General features: G+C 38.5%; 1 protein-coding gene across 1 annotated transcript in view; it reads right to left on the reverse strand.

Moving 5' to 3' along the window:
- The window catches only part of GPR78 (G protein-coupled receptor 78), a 263,460-nt gene that overhangs the window by 1,449 nt on the left and 239,145 nt on the right, over nucleotides 1–22,866 (reverse strand). The window contains exon 3 of the mRNA XM_044062797.1: nucleotides 1–224. This exon is cut by the window's left edge and continues 1,449 nt beyond it. Coding sequence (XP_043918732.1) covers nucleotides 1–224 — 224 coding nt within the window. The remainder of the gene's footprint in view (nucleotides 225–22,866) is intronic.

The raw sequence follows: 22,866 nt of genomic DNA on the forward strand, positions 1-22,866 counted from the left end.
GTAGACAGTAGTCATTCTCTGTATCCAAGGAGCTGTTGTGGCCTGATGATGGATACAAGTCCCTTTTAAGCATTCTGTTGACAATGTTGACCAGAACTTTCTTGTACTGTTGACGCAGAAGTGAGTAAACAAAGGGATCAAATGCAGCCTTACTGTAGGTGAGGCACTTGCTTATAATACCCCAGTGGTAGTTCACTCTGACAAAAGGAAGGAGCTCTATTAATCTGAAAAACAAAATATGAATATAATTTATTTATTTGCAGATTAAATATTTGTTCACTGCAGTAGCATGTGTTCACACTGTTTACCACATCTGATAAAAGTAACAGAATTTGCATCCACTCCATAAGTGATCATGACGCTAAAGAAAATACTAAACTAAAAAAAAAAAACCTGTTTACTGCCACTGCCTTTTTTATCATGAAAGACTGAACTTGAATCTTGGCATTGTGATTATGGTCAGATTTTTTAAGCATAAAAATGTCAGACATTAAGAGTAGAATTCAGTTAAAACTGAATGTGATGTGCTCATTATATTTGGGTTAGAGCCACATCCTTAAATCTGTTTTATTCCTCTGTATGATCCATTCTTTCTTGTGTACCATTATTTTTATTCCCATGTATAGCTCAAATATAAATCAAGCATGTCAATATTAGTAATTTAAGTCAATTAATTAAACTATATTGCTGTTTATTGAGTGTGACATAATGGCTGGTAAGTCGTTAAGTTTTTTGCTTTCCACTTCTACAGCTAAAGATTCAGTTTTAACCTCCCTTGAAGGCATTTTTTTGAGTGAGTTGTTCTCAGTCTGTCTCGTGGCATTTTCTCTGGGTATTTCATTTCTCTACTGCATTCTAAAAACATGCAGTTTAAGTGCTTTATTTGTTTATTTATTTGTATTCATTTGAGAACCACGTGAACCCAGTAGTCACAGGTCTCTTTTCATTGAATTTTGTAGGATTTATTATGTATCACAGAAAAAAAAAACGTGCTTATTATAATCATGCTTGCAATTAATCTAGTTCTGTACCTTTTGAAGAATCATTAAAAAATCCAAATGATTTTTTTTTTAATTGACTAGTGGTTATACTTTTGGTTGAGTGGTAGTCTGTGACTGTATTTTTTTATGGTCTCCTTGACCTCATTTTACTGGCTTGGATCCCTAGTGTCCGATGTCCACACTGGGTCTACCAGCTAACCTCCAACTCCTGCAATAACTCTGGCATTGTTAGGGCTGGTCATGGATTCTAATGGCATCCTAAGGTCTCAGCCATCTTTACATCCATCCAGGTGTTTTCTTTTATATTCCCTGCCAACTCTGTCCCCTGCCCCCTCTCTCATCTACTATAGCCTAAGGCAACTCCCTTCTTTGGAGCACAGCTCCATGTAGGGAGCATCATTTACAAATGCCCTCCCACCCAGGATGGGCATGCCCATACCTTCCTGTTGCTTTGCCAGTCACTTGAGCCATTATTTGAACCCAGGTCACCTGGCAATACTCAGGGTTTTATTCCTCTATGCCACCTCTGTGCAATCAGGTGAATGTTAATTAATTTCATACAAAGAGATATTTGGAATCTTCCAAGTGTTTCACGGCCCAATTCTTTAATGGTGGTGGTAACAACAGAGTCAGAATTTTGTTTATTTATTTCTTTTTGTTAAAGCAGTGGTCAAAGGACCTTTTTTTAGCTGAGACTTGTACAAAACTAGTTAATATATATATACACGTATATATATATATATATATATATATATATATATATGGTTCTACCTGACTTCGTCGACAGCGCGAACATCGGGACATGAGCGAGCTCCAGAAGAATCGAAGAAGACCGACGCGACCGACGCGAGCAGAATATCGACAGTGCAGAAGAAGACCTAGACGACGGATGACAAACACGCGAGGATGGATGCCGACATGAGGATGTGTGAGCGGTATGTGCGAGTGACTAGGGGTGAGTAGGGTGGGTGCAGGTAAGTGTGGAGTGGGTCCGTGGGAGATAGTGGGTGTTAGTTAGTTAGGGTAGGGTTAGGGTGGGAAGGTGGGGGTTAGGAAGGGAGTGGTAGGGTTAGGGGATGGGGGTTAGGGTTAATAGGGGTGGGTTTATGAGGCGTGGGTTAGGGGATAAAGGGGTTAGGGGTGTTAGTAAGTGGGTTAGGTAGGTAGGGTTAGGGTAAGGCATGACTTAGTGAAGGGGTAAGGTTTAGGCTTCAGGGTTTATAGTGGTAGGTTGTGTTGTGTGTGTGGTGGTGTGATTTTAGTGTGGTTTGTGTTTTGTTTGTTATTGTTGTGTGGGTGTTGTGTGTGTTGTGTGTGGTATGGGCCGTGTGGCTATTTTCGTGTTTGCGTGTGGTGGTTGTGTGTATGGACTTGGTTTTATGGTTTGTCGGTTATGGTTGTCGGTGGTGTGTGGTGTGTGGTTGTCATATGTGACCATATATATATATATATATATATATTGTGTGTGTGTGTGTGTGTGTGTTTGTTTGTGTATAAGCAGGTTTAACAGGTTTAGTACATCAGTTTTTTCATATTGCTGCGATACTGCATAGATAATTCAGTTTAGCATAATTCAGTACCACCTAGTAAAATAGTGTGAGCTGGGCCATAGTGATTAGCATTATGCTGCTGCCTAATATAATTCAGTAAGGTGAAACTGTAGTATTGCCTGTAAACATTTACATACTTTATTATATTCATAGCTACAGGAGTTATTGTAGTATATATATAATATCAAGAGAAATAGTTCATCTATCAATACAGGTGAACTTGGTTGTTTAGCTGAAGAATAATACTAACAGGATGGCATCACAATGGGATGGAAACTTTTAACCATAGTTTTTTTGTGAATTTAGCGTAAGTTTTTTCTTTTAGCATCTTGGAGGTGGTTCCAGTTTGGTAGGTGGTTTTGCTGAATCGTTTCTTTTCCAAGTATGTTTAAAATTATGATCCGTGAAGACTTAAGAATGTCATCATGCTGGGATCTAAAATAGAGAGCAGATGTTTTTATTTTTGTTTGTGCCTAAGTGTGGGGGAGGAACTATCATATATAGTCTGAAGGTGAAGGTAGAGACAAGTAAAGCAGCTTGAGCAGTAACTGCTAACAAACTTGCTTTTTTTTGTTTTGTTTAAGGAAATCACTAATATCCATTACTTATTTATTCAATCTGGCAACCTGGGCAGAACACTGATCCAAACGGACCTGTTTAACTTATTGCATATAAGGAAGAAAGACAGGGAACAAATAATAGTTGACTGCTATTCTGGTGTTTTTTGTTAAACTTTTCTTGAACTGTGATATTGCCAATGGGCAGCACATTGCAGGTCATGAAACGATGCATTATTACTTTGAAAAATACCTCTGCAATGTTATTTTACCTCGAATAATTTGAGTTCTAAAAGTTAAGGTCAGAAAGAAAACATTCTGTTTCCTACCTTATAGCTAAATTAATTAACTGTTTGTAATTTTTAAGAGGAGTTGAGAAACATGATATGTATTTAAAGTAAGGAAAAACATTCAAGGGTTCCTTGTGAGACTTGCCACAAAAAATTCTGTCTGAGTAATTCTGACTTTTTACATCCTGGCATTATATTCTTGCCTTTTTTGAAATCTTGTTTTAATGCAGTGTTAATTACATGTTTTTTATCATAATGTTGGTAGTTCTAGGTTGGGAGCAGAAAGAAATCTTTCTTTTTCCTAATTTGGGGTCGGAGTGGTTAACTTCTGAATTGTGGTATGAATAGAAACAGCATTCTTATTTAAAGGAAGGAAAACATGTCAAAAGCTCCTTTTGAGAGTTTCTAGAAAAGACTGTTGTGTGAAAGGGGAAAGCAATGTATTAAGAAACCCTGGGTAATGAACTGGTAATAGTGAATGTTGCATTACTCCATCTGTTTGGATTGAAATATGGGGTCTGCCAAGAATGTTGTTTTCCTCTTGATTATTTTTGGTAGTTACAGACAACTTGACATAGAATTAAAACACTACCTTGTGTACACGCAAATCCACACAGCTGGGAATGGTGACAGTCAGATGCGGGAGGTAGCAGTAGTGAAACCACACCAGTGCCCACACCTCCCTAAGAGGCTGGTGATGTAGCTACTTCATAGAAAGAGCTATACAGTGGCTACTAGAGTGAATTTGCATCACTGTTGTGAAAAAGAACTGGTCTTCCTCTAGAAGAAGGTTCTTCGGGGAAGATGGATGTCTGGTACTAGCAAGTCCAAATCTCCAACACAGTTGTTGAAAAATGCTAGACATTCAATGGTGGAAGAGCTGGATAGGATCCCAAAGAGAGATCTAAGACAGGGACAACCCTATATAGTACCCTTATTTGTAATCCCTCATTTTTAAAACCACTCATCTTTTCATTTCCACATTGTTGCCAAATAAAACTTAAAATAAGATATGCAGGGTTTTCAGTTAACCTCTTAGGGGCTATTAAATCACAACTTTAGGTCTGGTAGTAAATTATATCTGCATAACATTCCACCTACAAATACACTCTTCAGCAATCATCTCTGTGTTTTGTGCACTTCTTAGCCACTTCTTGGCTCCACTTCACATACATCAGGGGCTTCTCTGCATATGGTTACCAAATGGTATCTGTCACCAATGTAATGATTTTACTATGAATAGAAAGTCACCTCCAGTGGCACTGCAAACTAATACTGTACTCCCTTTTAAGCAATCCATAAAAATGAAGGCCACCTCAGGCTGGATATTGTCCTTCAACAGCTTTATAATTGGCCAAGGTTTTATGTTTCTGTAATAGAACTGTGTAGTAATTAATTTTATATCTAGTTGTCTGTCCTTAAGATGTCGTTTTTCTTTCAGTCATTCTACCTTTAATAATATCCTGTCTATGCTTTGTCATACTTCGTATTTTTCATATGGCCCTTAGTTGGAGAGAATAGCATGTTCTTTTTGCTCTCACCCACACAAACAGTTGAATTCTTCAACGCTGTACTCAAAAGGCAAATGCAGTTGCATCTTCTATGATGCTCAACACATTAGGAATTTAGATATTCTTTTTTGTCACCCAAATTCTTTCGATCTTTCATCTTATTCCTAAGATATGTACTATTATCAAGGACAAACTGACTTTGCATTTCAGCTTCATTAAGACTTCTGTCTGGGTCAGATTATCCTTTGACCAGCACACAGATTTCCACATTGTATGGAGAAAATGCCTTCTTTAACTCTTTATGATAAACTCAAATTTTTGCAGGAGATTTAAGTCCCAGCTTAATTTCTTGCACTGCTCACACTAGGGCCGATAGGGGTACACAGTTATTCTCCTATTCATTTTAGTGTCTGGGCCTACTTTAAGAAATAAGCATAATAAGTGTTCTGCTCACGTTACACAGTAGGATGCAAGGTAACATGGATCATTTAAGAATGGTTACATTTTCTTTGGGATTAACTTAATGTGTCATTTTATAGCCATGTAACTAGAAAAACCTCTTATTAGCTTATCATACTGCCTATAGGTTTTAGGCAACTTTTCTATGGCTGTGTACATGCACTGATGTTTTAGAGTTGCACATAGCCTGGAATCTTCCAGAAAACATCTTAATGTCTGCTGGATACCACAGGATGCAGAATGACTGTTGGTTACCATATGTAGTTAGCGGGTGATATTGATCTGGTAGTTATCTTGCAACTTATACAAAGTTTTTAGTTGTGAATGTTTGTTTGAGTATTTATTTATTTATTTATTGCTTTTGTTCACTAGGAAAGTTTGTCTGGGTGGGTAACCCTTTTTAAGCACAGGCCCAGGGAGAAAACCTCCAGTGAGAAAAAAAAGGTACACAATGCACACTTTAAAATAAAGCATTACCTGGTTTAAAATTGGCATTACTGTTTATAATATTCAGTTTTAGCTACTTTGCTTTGTATATAGCTTTTAAATTGAAGGATTGTATGCTGGTCACTGAAAAGAGACTGAGGGAGACATCCTCATCTCTTTGTCAAAAAAAAAGAATAAATAAACAAACAGTAAGTGCCTGCATTTGTACTGAGAGGGGTATTCTGAAACATTTGCTACAGTAGGAAGCATCACTAAATATCAAAGACACCATAGAGTAGTGTGGCCTGTAGCTAATTAGCCATGTATTAGGACCAGCATTGCGCTGGTAGTACGAGGAAAGGGTTGCAGAGGAAATTAGAGCAGCTGTAGTATAGGCAGCAGTTATGATAGGAAATGTAGTGAGGAAGATGCACTAATGTACCTGATGCCATCAATGTCAAAGGAAAGCATTCACATGGCTATACGTGCTTACAAGTGCAATAAACCACCTCATTGCTACAGCTCAGGCACTGTGAGCTGGCCAAAGAGGGACAGTAAAGTGCCAATAGAAATTATCATGTAAATCAGGAGAAAATAGGGAAACAGAAGAATAAAAGGAGGGAATATCAAGCAAAGAATACCCACAAAGGTTGCTAAAATTAAAGACAGATGGGAGTGGGGGGAAGAAGGGCAGACATTTTTGTGGGACAAGAGACATGTTTATATATGAAGAGGAATGATGTGTCATGCCCTTATGCTTGCTTCTTGCTAACCCCCCCCACAGAGCTAGATGTGTCTCTGTCATGGCCTCATGTTGTTTTCCATGCCAAAGCCCCCCCCCCTTCTTCACAGCTGGACATGTAAATGCCATGCTCTTGTGCTATCCTCCTTGCCAAAGTCTCTCCCCATGCACACAGATACACATCTATATATATATATATATATATATATATATATATATATGGAACTGGCACAACCTTGTAATGTGCTATCCCACCTACATCAACTGGTTGTTCTCTGTCCCTGTTGTTGACATGCATCATGGGTATTCAGTACAGTGCAATGGTATATTACAAGGTGTTGTAATATCCTTTAGTGAGCTTATATGAAAGTGCAATATCTTCTTCAGTAAAACCATAATTCCTGACATGTTCGTCGTAGTGAGGTCTCCCACACCAAGGTGACCCTGCTTTCTATGTCACTAAGACTGATACTCACAGTATAGTATTTATACCAATGAGGGATTTTAGTGTGACTGTCTTTGAATTACATATGCTTTGCACTATCAACGTAAGCTGCGTTAGCCTCCTCGTCCATGCTAGACCTAGTGCTAAAAAGATGTGCACACTATGCTCATGAACACAGGCTGTGAAGTTCATAGCACCATGACTCTGAGCTATAGATACTATAGGTGCCTTACCATTGCTGCCCTATGGTGCACCTCACAAGGCAGCTCACGAGTGAACCTTTTGAGAGCGCATGGCCTCCTCAGGAGCTAAGTTCAACAAGGCCCTTGCCTGGTATTACAGAAATATCAGGATTTTGTAGTATCTCCTTCATATGGATTTTGAGGAGTACCTGCTGGTCTGTTATGATGCTCCATTATATAATGTAATTATATAATATGGATGATTGACAGCAGCTTACCAGCACTGTAAGTAATACCACTGCCAGTATCCATTCTGGTGAGCAGGCAGGTGCAGATATGTGGATTGGTGTTGCTGCTACCCCAACTTATTTCTCCAGTAGGTGGCAGAGGTTATCGAGATTATGCCAACTATGTGCAATAAACAATGTATATTTTTATATTTTTCTTGTTACTGCACATTTGTTTTCTTCCTCTCTATTTCACAGTCTCAGTGATGTACTATGGTCTTCCTACTTTCTTTTACAGTGGCAGAGTTGTGTGAAATGAATAACGAGGGTCTGAATCACAAGAGCTGAAAATCTCTCTCAGTGTCACGGCACTTATACCATATGAATTACTTCAAAGTGAAACTGCTGTTCTGTTTGTATAATACAGGTGTACTTATGTATACAGTTATCTCTGTTTTTCCTCATCCACCAGAGGCGGTAGTAGAGAGGCATGTGGACATGTTTTTTTGCCAGCTGAAGTGTCTGGTGCTTCTGTGGACACTTCTCAGGAGGGTGGAGGAAGCTGCTCTTCTGAGAATTGTACAGAAGGGTTTCCTGTAGTCACCTAGAATGAGGCGTGGATACTGGTTGTGTCTGATGTATGCTGGCAATTGGATGCCTGCCTTGACACTGTGGAGAACATCCTGACACTGGAATCATGTGACCAGCCAATTCCAACTAAAAGGCTACAGAGGACAGAGCCTGTCCATGGCATCAAGCATGGAAATGACTGATTTCTAGATAGCCAGTCCTCTAGAATGGTCTAGCAAGACCCACTGTACCTTGCCCTACCTCCCATCCTGGCATTCCCATCCTTTATATGTCATTCCCCATACCTTGTTAGTAGTCCATCCCACCCTATAACCAGTTATCCACCCACTGTGCCTTTTTGTTCCTTGACTATTATCCCTGCCTTATTTATACATTTGTTAATCAGGTAGGTACACCAGTCCAAGGACCCTTTCCAGGCATGACATGGGTCATAAGGCTAAAGTAATACAGTATATTACAAAGATGAAAAATGAAAGCAGCAAAACATAATACTCATAAAATTGTATAATTGCATATGTGAAAGCCGAAATATAAAAATAATTATAGTACAAGAACAACGTTTTAAAGAAAATGGAAATTTTGATAATTAAAGGAAGATAAGGTTAATGAAATATAGTTTGTGAAAGTGAAAAGAAGATGAGAGTTAGGATATATATATATATATATATATATATATATATATATATATATATATATATATAAATATATATATAGAGAGAGAGAGAGAGTACAGAGTGTATGTATATTTGTTGATATGGGTATATTGTGTGCATATAATACCCCCATCTTCCCATATCTGTTTTTATTCACCTCTCTCTCACTGTCCTTCCCATACAAGGTTCTCATTATTTGCCCCTCTCCATGAGGTGGCATATTGTGGCTTATGGTAAAGAGGCTGTTATTCTGTGCAAAGAACAAGACAAGGGATATCTCCAGGGAGATGTTACTAGGCTAACAACTACAAGGGCCTTTTAAGCCTAGCCATGCATTCCAAATCTCTGACAAGTTCTGATACCCTTGGTAAGTATAAGCAGGGGTTTGGGAGATGAAACATTTACAAGCAGGGGCTTGGGAGATGAACCATTTACAGGTTTTCTGTATCCTTTAGAGACATAGATGCCAAACCAGAGATGAATTTCCTGTTCTCCATCCAATTGTCCAAGTTGCACTTGAATTGGGTTAGGGAGGAACTGTGCTTCACATGGATGGGGAGCCTGTTCCATAGATAAGGTAGTCTCTGGGATATATACCTGTCTGTCCAGCAGGTCCTATATCACAAGCAACATTTAGGTCTTTAGAATGGGTAATTCTGGTGCTGTTTGTTTAGTGGATATGCAAGAGGTCCATCAGAGTGGGGTCTGACAATGCCCTGTATGCCTGGCATAGATCTCCACTCAAAAAATCTGCACGAGACAGAATACAAGGATAGGGCCTTGAGACAGTCTGCATAGGACATTTTACTTATGGCCTGTATTCTTTTAGTGAGGAACCTCTGTGGATGCTCCAGTTGTTGGATATGCCTGGGTAGGTACCTACCAAGAGGGGTACTGTACTCAGTGATAGGACTGGTGAATGACTGGTGAATGTTGAATACAGTGGAACAATGAATTTCTTGAACTTAGATGCCATACCTTTGTTTATAAGTTGAGCAACATAAAATGATTTCCTCACTATTGTAAACATGTGATGGTCAAAGGCTAGATTACTATCTATGGGTGTCCTTACGTCCCTGACCACTGGGTCAACACTAAGGGGTGTGCTGTCAATACGACAGTTACCAGGGGTAGATGACTTCCCAAAGAATGCTATTATGCATTTCTTGGCATTTAGTTTTAGTCCATGGCTCTGACACCAGTTGTTTGTCTGCGTCTGCCCCTCCTAGAGTCCAACCACCAAAAAAGGAGTGGCACACTGAGATAGAAGAGTTCCTAGTACCCCTAACTGGAGATGTTGAGCAGACTACAATACCTGGTAGAGGCTTAAATGTTACACCTGGGCTGTTGTCTACTGCCCAAGTGTCTGTTGGGGATGCACCAGGTTAGTGAAAACAGGTACATTTCCATGCTGTACAATGATTGTGTATCTGAGGAGAATGTATTCAGCAAAGACCTCTGCAATTCTTTTCTCCGGGTACGTCAGGGCTGCAACAGATGCATCTTGCACTGTAATGCATGTATGTGTCTATATGGTATCCACAGATGATATCATGCAGTAATATGTATATCAAGTATTTTGGTGCTAAGGATATGTGTTTCATTGCTGCATAGGTATGTTATTGTCAAGAATGAGAAGGTGGCATATGCCTGACTTTAGCAGGTCACCTATGGCAACATATGCATAGCACATTCAGAAGACACAGTGGCGCTGTCAGCAATGCTAACATTGGAGGGCTCACACATATCCCTTACATACAATGTGATGGTGGAGGAGTAGGTCAGATTTCTAGCCACACCAGTGTTTAATGCTGGACATCCTGTAACTGTCAGCTCAATCCATGCAACACAAGGTCACCACCATGGAAGGCATCTGTCAGACTCACTACCCCTGATGTGCATGCACGCACCATAGGGTGAGGTATGTTGGTGGACATCACCACTTTAACTTAAGTACAACACTTCCCATCAATCACCATATGTTCAGGACAGTGATCTAGCCACAGCTTCTACATGCACCATGACATAATTTTTGTCTGGGGTGCATTGCCTGTATGAATCTGGTTTGGGATGTGGAATGACCTACAATTTCTGCACAGCTTCATGAAGCCTAGTGACAGAGAACAGGCAGGATTGCTCAGATGCTTGGTAGCCCACATAGCATTAATGGGTGCATCCATAATGGAGATTTTAACCACCCTACATTCTGCTTTTGGAGACCATGCTGGGCATGGCTACAGGAACATTCAGAGGCAAGGGGGGCAGTCACAGTCTGTCCACAGGTAACATGCAGTCAGTGGCCAACATTCCATAGGTAACATGCAGTCAGTGGCCAACATTCCTGGTTATTATAGGTCTCATTGTCATTGCTGATGATATTCCTTAGGTTCCTGCCATGGTTCACCTCACCAGCCGTCCCAATTCCATTTATGTAGTTTTACACCATCACTTTCTCCAGTTGACTGAGAGTGCACGGCCTATTCATGGCCATTATCTGGGTCTTTGACAACTTATATCCAACATGGAGCACTACATCAGGGTTCCCATACACCCTTTTGAAATGTTATTCCTTTCCTTCTATAGACTACATCAAACTCTATAACAGTAGGTCAACCTAATATACATGGTCAACATTCACAACATGGTAGCTTCACCCTTTCACAGGAGGATGTAATCCCTGATTCCTTCAAAACCTGTTGCTCCCATGAGTGGCTACCACATCTACCTCACATGACTTTGACCATATGATATTATTGCTGGCACATGTCAATGAGCTCCACTCCACATGTGCAAATGGTGATGACTGTGTCCTGTCCAGTTTCTAGTATTGGCAGGTAAGTGTTGATGCATAGAGAGGCCAGTCATTGCACTGTACTTCATAGCCTGGGTGTGATAATGCATGCAGCAATTTTATTATGTATTATCTGTATCATGGCCCATAGCTGTGAACCAGATGCAACCTCTTTGCCAGTGTCACAATGTATTGTGCCCACCTGTGCTTTGCATGGGGTATTACTAGAGTCTGTTTTTTTCTACTAATTCTGTACCACCTTATCATCTCATTGTATGACAAGTCCTCTATGCAGGACTGCAGTGACTTCAGGTTAATAGATCTGCTGGAGTACTTGCATATTACTTAACATGTCACACACCATGAATATCTGACTGTAGGTTTTAGATGCATACTGCAATGTACCATTGGATATATCCAAGCAATGGAACTGTCCCTTTAGTGGTCAAAACACACACATTTGATAATGTTCCATGTGTGCATATCTGTGATGTTGCAAGCCAACGTAGCCATGGTCTGAGGATTTCAGACAGGAATCACCAAAGATTGTTCCAATGCATATCCTGCATCACCTGAAAAACACAATACAGTAGAGAGTTGATTATCTGAACATCAATTATCCGAGACATTAATTATCCGAACCAGCGTTCCAAAGTTTTCGGGTAGGAAAAAATCATATGTTCTGAATATGTAAACATTATACATATTCACTTGAGCATATTTTTTGAGCTTGTAGCCAACTCGGTTGTGAAAAATATTCTTTTTTGTCCACTGAAATCACTGAATGATGTAAAAGTGTATTCCTGCATGCAGAAAAAACAAGATTTTAGAAGTTTTTTAATCTGGTTCAGTTATATGTTTGATTATCCAAACTACCCTAGGTCCCAATTAGTTTGGATAATCGACTCTCTACTGTAGTGGGCATCAATGTATGTGCCTGCCACCTGTTTAAATGGTAACAGAATATACTGGCCTCTGTGCTTGCCAGTGTGTGTACCTACCTATATGGGAAGTCAGCATGTGTGAAATATTGGTAGAATTTGCACATGTGCTTGATGTGGGAATCATGGGAACTGCCAGCATGGCACACAGATGCACTGAATATGATACCTTGTGCTTTAGCTGCACACCACCTAGCATTCAATGGAGTGGAAGCTCTTTCAGTTGGTGGTTGATGTACTGGCCACTGTGTGTAGAAGGTGGTGCCTTGATGGTGATGTGTGTTTGTGTGTGTGTGTGTAATCAGTCTTTTCCAGGACATCAGAAAAAAATGGGCTATGTTGTAATATACATAGTAGTGGTTGTTCTCTCATTTACTGTCCATGGAAAACAAATGCTCCTTCATATGCTACAGCATCATGTCAAAAAACTGAATATCCTGCATCACCTGAAAAACACAATACAGTAGAGAGTCGATTATCCGAACATCAATTCTCTGAAACATTAATTATCCAAACCAGCATTCCAAAGTTTTCGGGTAGGAAAAAAATCATATGTTCTGAATATGTAAACATTATACATATTCACTTGAGCATATTTTTTGAGCTTATAGCTAACTCATGTGTGAAAAATATTCTTTTTTTGTCCACTGGAATCGCTGAATGATGTAAAAGTGTATTCCTGCATGCAGAGAAAACAAGATTTTAGAAGTTTTTTATCTGGTTCAATTATATGTTTGATTATCCAAACTACCCTAGGTCCCAATTAATTTGGATAATCGACTCTCTACTGTACTGGGCATCAATGTATGTGCCTGCCACCTGTTTAAATGGTAACAGAATATACTGGCTTCTGTGCTTGCCAGTGTGCGTACCCACCTCTGTGGGAAGTCAGCATGTTTGAAATGTTGGTAGAACTTGCACATGTACCAGATGTGGGAATCATGGTTGATACCTGTGAAGCTCCTGCAGTACCCCCCTTGGACATGAAAAGATCCCTATAGTAAGGTTGGTTAATGCTGCATATATCTTCTTAACCACAGGGATGCTTAGAACACATATTTCCCTTGATTCCGTATGCGTGTTCATAAGTTCATAGGTGTTTACTTGGCTAATGACCACAAGGTCCTTTTTAAGCCTAGCCATGCATCACAAATCTCTGACAAGTTCTGATACCCTTGATAACTGTAAGCATGGGTCTGGGAGCTGAACCATTTACAGGTTACCCGTGTCCATTAGAACCATAAGTGCCAAACCAGGGATGAATTTCTGGGTTCCCATCCAATTGTCCAAGATGCACTTGAATTGTGTTAGGGAGGACCTCTGCTTCACATGGATGGAGAGCCTGATCCATAGACAATATAGTCTCTGAGAATCATATCTAACTATCTTTCCAGCAAGTCCTATTTATTTCACAGGCAAGGTTTAAGTCTTTAGAATGGGTAATTCTGGTGCTGTTTGTTTTGTGAATATGCAGGAGGTTCATCAGAGTGGGGTCTGACTATGCCTTGTATGCCAGGCATAGATCTCCCCTCAAAAGCCTGTAGGAGACAGAATACAGGGACAGGGACTTGAGGCGGTCTGCATAGGACATTTGACTTACACCCTGTATTCTTTTAGTGAAGAACCTCTGTGGAAATTCCAGTTGGTAGATATGCCTGGTTATGTACATACCAAAAGGGGCATTGTACTCAGTGATGAGTCTGATGAATGCTAAATACAGTGGAACACTGACTTCTTTGGACTTGGATGCCATACCTTTGTTTATAAGTTGTACAACATAAAAATATTTTCTCACCACTGTAGACATGTGATGGTCAAAGGCTAGATTACTGTCTATGTGTATCCCTAAGTCCCTGACTACTAGGTCAACTCTAAGGGGTTAGGAGTGTGTTGTCAATATGATAGTTACCAGGGATGGATGACTTACCAAAGGATACTATTGATTATGTATTTCTTGGCATTTAGTTTTAATCCATGGCTCTGACACCAGTTGTGTGTCTGTTTCAGCCCCTCCTGGAGAACATTTATGTCAGTGTGAGATTCAATGACAGCTCCTAATTTGCAATCATCTGCAAATTTAGTCAGCCTGACAGTCATCAGGGTGACATATGTCTACTACACCCTGTTTGATCTTCTTATCCACACAATAGTGGCCAACAGTGTTCTGTGCTATGGAGGGAGATGATACTGGATCTGAAAGCAGCCCCTAATGCTTGTTTTTCAGCTACAAGTGCCGCAGTCATGAACATCATATCTCAAGTCTAGTCCCTACATAACAAAGATTCCCCATGTACAGAATGGATGAATGCCATGATGCTGGCTTTATATGTCAATGAATTACTCACCATGTTTTGATTCATCATTATACACATAGGCCATTATTTGTATTGGCTTATACAGTCATTTGCATACAATGCATATGGTGTTATTTCTGTCATAGTGCAAGCACACTGTAATGTCTAAGGGTGGGCACTGGCAAGGTGTAAATGGTCATATGGCCCAGTTGCTTTGTGCATTCTATGATTCTACATCTGGGCCTTTGAATTACCTCCGCACTGTGTGTCTCTACTCTTCACACTGTTTTGCTTAATGCTGTGTTCTAAATGTTTTTGAATACCTCCTGAATGTCCAGTCATGTACTGTTTTATTCAGTGTGTAGTCATTTAGCAATAATCCACAAGTAGGAGTGGGTAATAATGAGTTTACTCATGACTACTGTGGTTTGATCATGACAGCAAAGCAAAAGTGATCAAACAAATAAGCCAGCCACAGGTAAACCAATGTTTTCCACACTTAGGAGTGGAATATTGCTGTCATACAATGGTAGAGTTCTTCCTTAATTTGTCTCTTTTTGTATCCTTTGTTGTAAAGGCTGGATGCCTAATGCATTGTGCATGCATGAGACATATAAATGCTGATCCTTGCACACTGCATTAATGGTAAATGGCACTGTTATCACTTTCTTCTAGGACTCAGGAGGATGCATGCATCTTTCTGTTTATGGGAGGGCATTTGTGGACTCTTGATAACTCAAGGGTGAATCTATTTTATGTATTAAATGTTTTTAGACTTCATTTGTTTTCTGCATTTTTGTGGAGGGGGTAGAAGTTTTTTTTTTCACTCTGTTGATACCTGCATTTGTTTTCAGCAATTAGTGGTAGGCAAACATCCTCCTGTTGGAAATGCTTGCCTTCCATTGGACACACTGCACTGATTGCACTTATTGTCCTTTTTACACCTTGAATACAACTAGACTCACTTTAACTTGTTTTGACCCTATTAATGTATATAATTATCATGTATACTTCATATAATCTTGTTTTGTTCTGCTTAAATATTAATTGTACTTCCTTTGTGTATTTCATCATTTTCTTGGGCTCAGTCTGAAATTGGTTATTTGTAGTTAGTGTTTACCCTGGTTAACAAATTCAAAATAAAATAAATAAAATAAAAATAAAATTGCTTTGTGCTTTTAACATACACATTTTACAACACCACTGAGGTTTTCTTATGTAATATGCGGTAGAATAAAATGTCACAGATTACATTAAAAGTGTGGGATTCTCAATGCCACAATACAATAAAGTGCTGGTGCAAACCTGCCGTGTAGAAAACAGTCAATCGGTTACTTGGTATGATTGCTGTTATTGTAAGGGCATTGTAGTAAGGGATTTGCAGGAAAGGATTTTTGAAAAATTTCCATGCTATTATGCTTGGTATGCACAGAATTGCACATGGATACTCCTACCAAATGGTACTTGTATCCAAACTGTGTGAAAAGTTAATCTACTGTGATAATTCATGATGTTACCTTGTACAATGTCTCATATTTGCTATGTTCACTGTCTTAAAAGACAGTAAATATGTTGTAAAATGCTATAGATGTAAAATGTTACATGCACGGTATTGTCATCATTTGGTATATTATTAATTTACATACACAAATCTAAACAAAATGAATGAATCCAAAGCTAAGTAAAGCATGTGGGGTTTGGGAAGAACAGACTGAATTACAATGTATATCTTAAGATGAAACAATTCGCAGAATACAAAGAAACATCAGGCCTAACCCTTTTCTTATTTAATGGACCAGATTTAATTTGGCTATCTGACTGTGTAATTCCTCTGGGTGCATCAAGTATCCATTTATAAAGGTGCATCTTGAATATTCATCATGTGAACAAGAAATCAGATACTGTGCTTGTAGGTAAAGGATGACTTGCAGAATAAAGTAAGCAAATTGAAAACCTTTAGAAGAAAGTTAAACATTATTTACTACAAACACAGGCAGTACTAGATGGAATGTCTAAGTAATGTCTGCCCTTTTGAAGAAGAAAGCACACTACTGAATTAAGAAAGTCATTTTAATGGACTGCCTCATTTACTTAGAAAGAGACAATGAACGTATTCATTTTACAAGTGTACAATGAGTCAAAAGTAAGAAAAGAAGCTGTCATGCTTATCAGGAAATGTAAAAGATAATATCAAAAGTCATATATCATTTCTTACTGAAGATCCATGTACCTGACAGTTTGCATACTCTTCAGAAAGAGTGGATGGCCTTTAAGACAATTGCCACCAATGACAGCAGTGAGTGCTGAATAACAAAATGTTAAAAACAGTTCAAGGTAATTACATGGTTATCATTTTTTTTGTACTGAATATTTCTAGCAAATACAGCGAAAGAACCTTAAAAGATTAAATGTTTTCTTATATAAGAAAGTTCAAGGGAAATATTTCATTCCTATAGATGACCAGGTAGAAATCTCTGAGAATGTTGCATGTTCTTACCTTCATAGTTTTATTGCTGTAATGTCTGCTTCTGTGCTTTAACTAATTATTTCATAATTTGAAAATATTTTTGCCTTTTTTTCTGATATTTTTCATTATGTGGTGATCCACCTGCATGTAATTTCTCTGAGGAATGCCCTCTGACCTTTGATGTCCTGTTTGGCATTCCTCTAAAGCTATCATGAAAGCAATTCTGAGGACGAGAGTATTTTTGCCTATTGATAGCAGCGATGTCCAAGTAATTGCTTTAACTTCTGTTGTTGGAATTCTAAATCATTACAAAGATGACCCTTATTTGAATTCAGCAGGAAGTTCACATGATAACAGTGCTGTTGTTGATGAGCCTCTGTAACCTTCATTATACTGTAATGATAGGCATTTGGGAATTCACACATAATATGGCTACTGCTAGGATATAATGAAACTATTTTCCTGCTGGTTACTAAATGAAATAAATACAGTCTTTAAACTGGTGACTGCATTTCTTTCATTTTGCAGTCACTCTTACTGTTGTCAGTTTTGGTTCATACAAGTGCATTGCTGTTTTTGTTAAGGTTTTGAGTGGCAGTATGTCTATAGGAAAAATGTTTCTTGTTTGGAATGAAGATGAATGGTATAGACCTAGTAGTTGTATCACACACGCATGCATACACACACACGCACACACACACACACACATACACACACATACACATGCACACAAAGACACACATACACACACGCGCACGTGTGCACACACACACACATATGCACAAACACATATGCATTGTTTCAGTCGTTCTGTATGTAATGACAACTTTTTTTTCTGAAGAAAATATACAAAACTGTAAGATATGTATGTAATTCAGTTTACAAGAGAACAACAGCTTAATCCTTAAAATATTTGGAGGGTGATAGAGAGTGGAATGAACAGATCAAGGAGATAGACTGTGATGTGCACGTAGGAGTCATGTAGTAGGTATGCAACAATATTGTGTGTGTGTGTGTGTGTGTGTGTGTGTGTGTGTGTGTGTGTGTGTGTGTGAGACTGAGTGAAGACACAGTGAGGCATTTTACAGTATTCTGGAAAGCTGAGAAGTATGCACAGCACAACTAACATAGATGCCTAAAAGCAATACATAAATAGGCAACAAACCATAAGCAAAGTCCAAAAACCCAGAAAAGTCACAAGCAGCTTACTCCGGATAAAGGATGAAAAAAAACATTTATTTATATAAAACTTGTAAGCGCGTTCAGCCCATATTAAATTTACACTGGAACTTTATCAGACAAATAGGTAAAAGTAAGACAACAGTTAAATACTTAAAAAATACTGATGTCACTTCCTTGTACAATTTAAAGGGGAAATGTCTAAATATCATTATAAGTAAAATCCAACATTAAAAAGTTCATTTAATACAAGAAAAATATGTGCGGTTAATAAACCAGTCACCCTTTCCTTAAAACATCACCCAGCCAATAGGGAATGTAAATCCAAACCCCAAAGGCTAAGTAAAAAATATTCAATAATAAACAAAATATAAATTATTTTTTATCACTATTTTATATGTCCTGTTACTTCAGGGAGATCATTTCATTTTGGTTTACCAAAAATACATAAGGACATACACCAGCCCCCTTTACGTCCAATTGTGGATACTAGAGGCTCCATTACCCACCCATTGGCTAAATACCTTGACTTAGAAGTTAAAGGGCTGTTAAAAACTGAACCTTTACTGTGTATTGATTCTTGGGATTTTCTGAAAAAGATTAATTCAGTGACTTTTAATAGTTCTTATACCCTTATAACTATAGATGTAATGGACCTTTATACCGTCATTCCCCACAACTTGGGGATTCAATGGTTTTGTGACTATTTGGTGGACAAAAGCTTGCCATAGCATAGAATTAACATGCTTGAGCAGTTGCTAGAAATGGTATTTTGTTTGAAAAGAAATATTCTTCCAAAAAGAAGGTGTAGTGATGAGTGCAGCATGCAGAGGCATGTATACCAACATCGTGATGCTTGGATGGGAGAAAAGATTTTTAATTGGATTGTTAATTGGATCTCAGTTCTTCCCATTTTGCCATCTGTACACCCATTTTTTTTGGATGACATTTTTATTCTTTGGAATGGGCCAAAATAACTAATTAACCCATTCCTTGAATACATTAATAATTCAACTCCCTTTCTGAAATTCACACACACTGTTAGTGAAACAGAAATAGCTTACTTGGACAGTATGCTTAAAAAAGACGTCCAAAATAACAGGGTTGTGTCTGAAATATTTAGCAAAGAGACTTACTCTAACAATTTCTTGCATTTTACAAGCTGCCACCCCTATACCAAAAAAAGAGGGGTCCTAAAAGGCCAATTTGTTAGAGTAGCTCGTACGGTCACTCTGAATGACAATTTTTTGAATGAATGCCAAAAGTTAAGCAGAATGTTTTAAAGAAGAGGTTACCCACATTAATTAGTGGAGAATATCATGAATGAGGTAATTTCTAAAAGAGAAAATGGACATTTTATTCCTCTTATAAATACGGAAGTTAATTCCAGTGATACTCCCATTCCTAATACCCACAGGAATGATTTATTAGACCTTACAGCAACACCTGTTGAGACATACAATGAGAAGGTAGATAATAATAGTTATAGATCTTGTTTTATAACAACCTTCTCCATTGACGCATACCATATTAAGAATATTTTGGAGAAGAATTGGAAACTTTTAACACGTGAAACTGATGTAAGGGGGACCATAGGGGACAAACCCATCTGTGTTTTTTGAAAAGGGAACAATATTAAAACCTTAATGGAACACCAGAGTAGACCGCATCAAGTAGAGTATATGTATAAATGTGGTTCTTGTAAATTTTGTCCCTATATTTTAGAAGTTAACGAAATTACTACCAATGGTATGAGATTTAGGGTCAGGGAAAGGTTCAGTTGTAACACTGAAAACTTAATGTATTGCACTTGTATTTTGCCCATGTTTCTATGTAGGCAAAACTGAGCGCAAAACTCAAAAATAGAATTGGGGAACATCTTAGGAATATCAGAGACCACTGTGAAACTAATGCTTTGGCCAAGCACATTATACAATACCCTAAACACAAATTTAAGTTAATTGTTTTGGACATAGCCCCCCACCCAGAGGAGGCGCTTGAGCATACTTATTAAAAAAAGTTGAACTGAATTGGCAGATTTGTTTAGATTCTACACACTGTCCTGGTTTGAATGAGCACTTATCTATTACTAGTCTTTTAAAATTAAAAACCTTGAATATATAAAAATAGTTATCAAAAATAATTTATATTTTGTTTATTACTGAATATTTTTTACTTAGCCTTTGAGGTTTGGATTTACATTCCCTTATTGGTTGGGGTCTCTTTTAAGGAAAGGGTGACTGGTTTATTAACTGCACATATTTTTCTTGTATTAAATGAACTTTTTAATGCTGGATTTTATTTATAATGATATTTAGACATTTCCCCTTTAAAATTGTGCGAGGAAGTGACGTCATGTATGTTTTAAGTATTTAACTGTTGTCTTACTTTTACCTATTTGTCTGATGAAGTTCCAGTGTAAATTTAAAATGGGATGAAAGTGCTTGCAAGTTTTTTATAAATAAAAGTGTTTTTTTCATCCTTTATCCAAAGTGAGCTGCTTGTGACATAAATAGGCAACTATTGCCACAAAAGTAAAATACACCATTCCTGTCATTTTTAAAAATGAACTGTGACAAACATGTGGTTACGAGCAATACAACACAAGTAGAACCTATTTCACCATTGCACAGACTTGACCATAACTCCTTGAAAAGTAGTGCCATGTAAAATAGTAAAAGTCACTGCAATATTAGAGTACGGAAGAAAATGTGAATGCGTTTACATGGTTTTTATCCTGTCTCAGTTGAAGCCCAGAAAAATAAGAGTAAGTCTCTGGAAAAACCATGCCACACCTTAATATTTCAGCTGTACTCTAGCACTGTTAACTAAACATGACATCATGCCGGGGGTGGAGTTTCACAGAAAAATATGTTTCAGAGTGTCAGTGAAAGCTCTGTCTTGACTGTTTCAACTAGGAAATAAATAATTCCTTCAGAGATGACACACAACAGTGACAACTACAGTAAATAATATTTTTAATGTAACACATACAAGACACATGCAGATTACTTAAAAAATACTGTAACAAATCATTTTAAGGAAGTACTGGCATAAATAACATATACAATAGTACCAGGATGCATAATACCCTTATTATATAGGACAAAATGTTTGCAGTTAGCAGAAGGAGACATGGCTGCTTTTGATCCAGCAGTGTAATGTCTCTGGATAGTACACTGTAGATGTAACCTCTGCTATGACCTTTACTACCAATGGTTATCAGTGGATAGTGTAATTTTCCATACCTTTTGCTGAAGCTGTATGTGGTTCAGAGTATTGTTGACCAGAGTTGTGCAGGGACCATCTGCACCCAGAAGAATATGGCTTCTGGGTGGGCACTTCTGTGGGAGTGCAGTGGCAGGAACTGTCATGCCTCAGATAATGACTGTTTAACTCAAAGGATCTAGGGTATGAGTTGCTAAGAAGCTTAGTTTTAATGTCCTGGGCATGACTCCCTCATGTTTTACTTGCAAACCTTGTGGCTGTGAGCAAGTAACTTAACCAGACAGTGTTCCAAGGTTTATCCTGAAAAGAGATACTTCTGTCCAGTGAGATTCCAGGGCTAAGGACAAAGCAGCCCAAGTGTAGAAAGAGGTAATCTGAGGAGGGGTATGAAGGAGGCTAAGAGGGGTATGGCAGAAAGGTGCAGAGACACTTTGATGACATGAAAGATGCAAGGCATACAGGAGATCACTGACTACAAAATCAGGTCAGCACAGTGTGAGGATAACACTGAATTCCTGGATAGCTTGTACATCTTCTTTGGTAGATTTGAGGAAAGAATCAACAGGTTGGCACTAAAGCTATCCACGGATGAGGAGGTAAGAAGAGAGCTGAGGAAGTTGAACCCCAGGAAGGCTGCTGGCCCAGACAACATACTAGGCAAGGTGTTAAAAGTCTGTGCTGATCAACTGTGCACAGTGCTCACAGAAATATTTAACACCTGTCTTGCCATGGCAAAAGTGCCCTTATGCTACAAGGAAACTAACGTCATACCACTACCTAAGAAAAACACTCTCTCCATTCCTAATGACTGCAGGCCAGTCACTTTAACATCTACTGTTATGAAATGTTTTGAGCGGCTGATCAAAAAGCATCTATCATCATGCCTATCTCCTGATTTTTGACCCTCTGTAGTTTGCTGACAGACCCCACAGATCCACAGATGATGCCATATCAGCAGCACTACACATCTCTCTTGAACATTTAGACGGCAAAGACAACTATGTGAGGATGCTGTTCATAGACTTTAGCTCTGCATTTAATGTGATGATAGTGGTACCAATGCAGCTGACAGATAACTGGAATTTTTAGGAATCAGTAAACATCTCTGTAACTGGATCCTGGACGTCCTGATTGAGAGACCACAGAGGGTGTGCTCAGGTAAAAACACGTCAAAGTGTATCACGATTAATACCATGGTTCCATGGGGATGTGTTCTAAGCCCAGTGTTATTCACCATCCTGACCCATGACTACTATATTAAGCACAAGTCCAGCCATATCATCAAGTTTGCTGATGACACCATAATTTTGGGCTCATCGCAAAGGACGATGA

This window comes from Protopterus annectens, chromosome 2.part1 (assembly GCF_019279795.1).
Source record: "Protopterus annectens isolate FY-2018-M chromosome 2.part1, PAN1.0, whole genome shotgun sequence".
Taxonomy (NCBI): Eukaryota; Metazoa; Chordata; order Ceratodontiformes; family Protopteridae; genus Protopterus; species Protopterus annectens.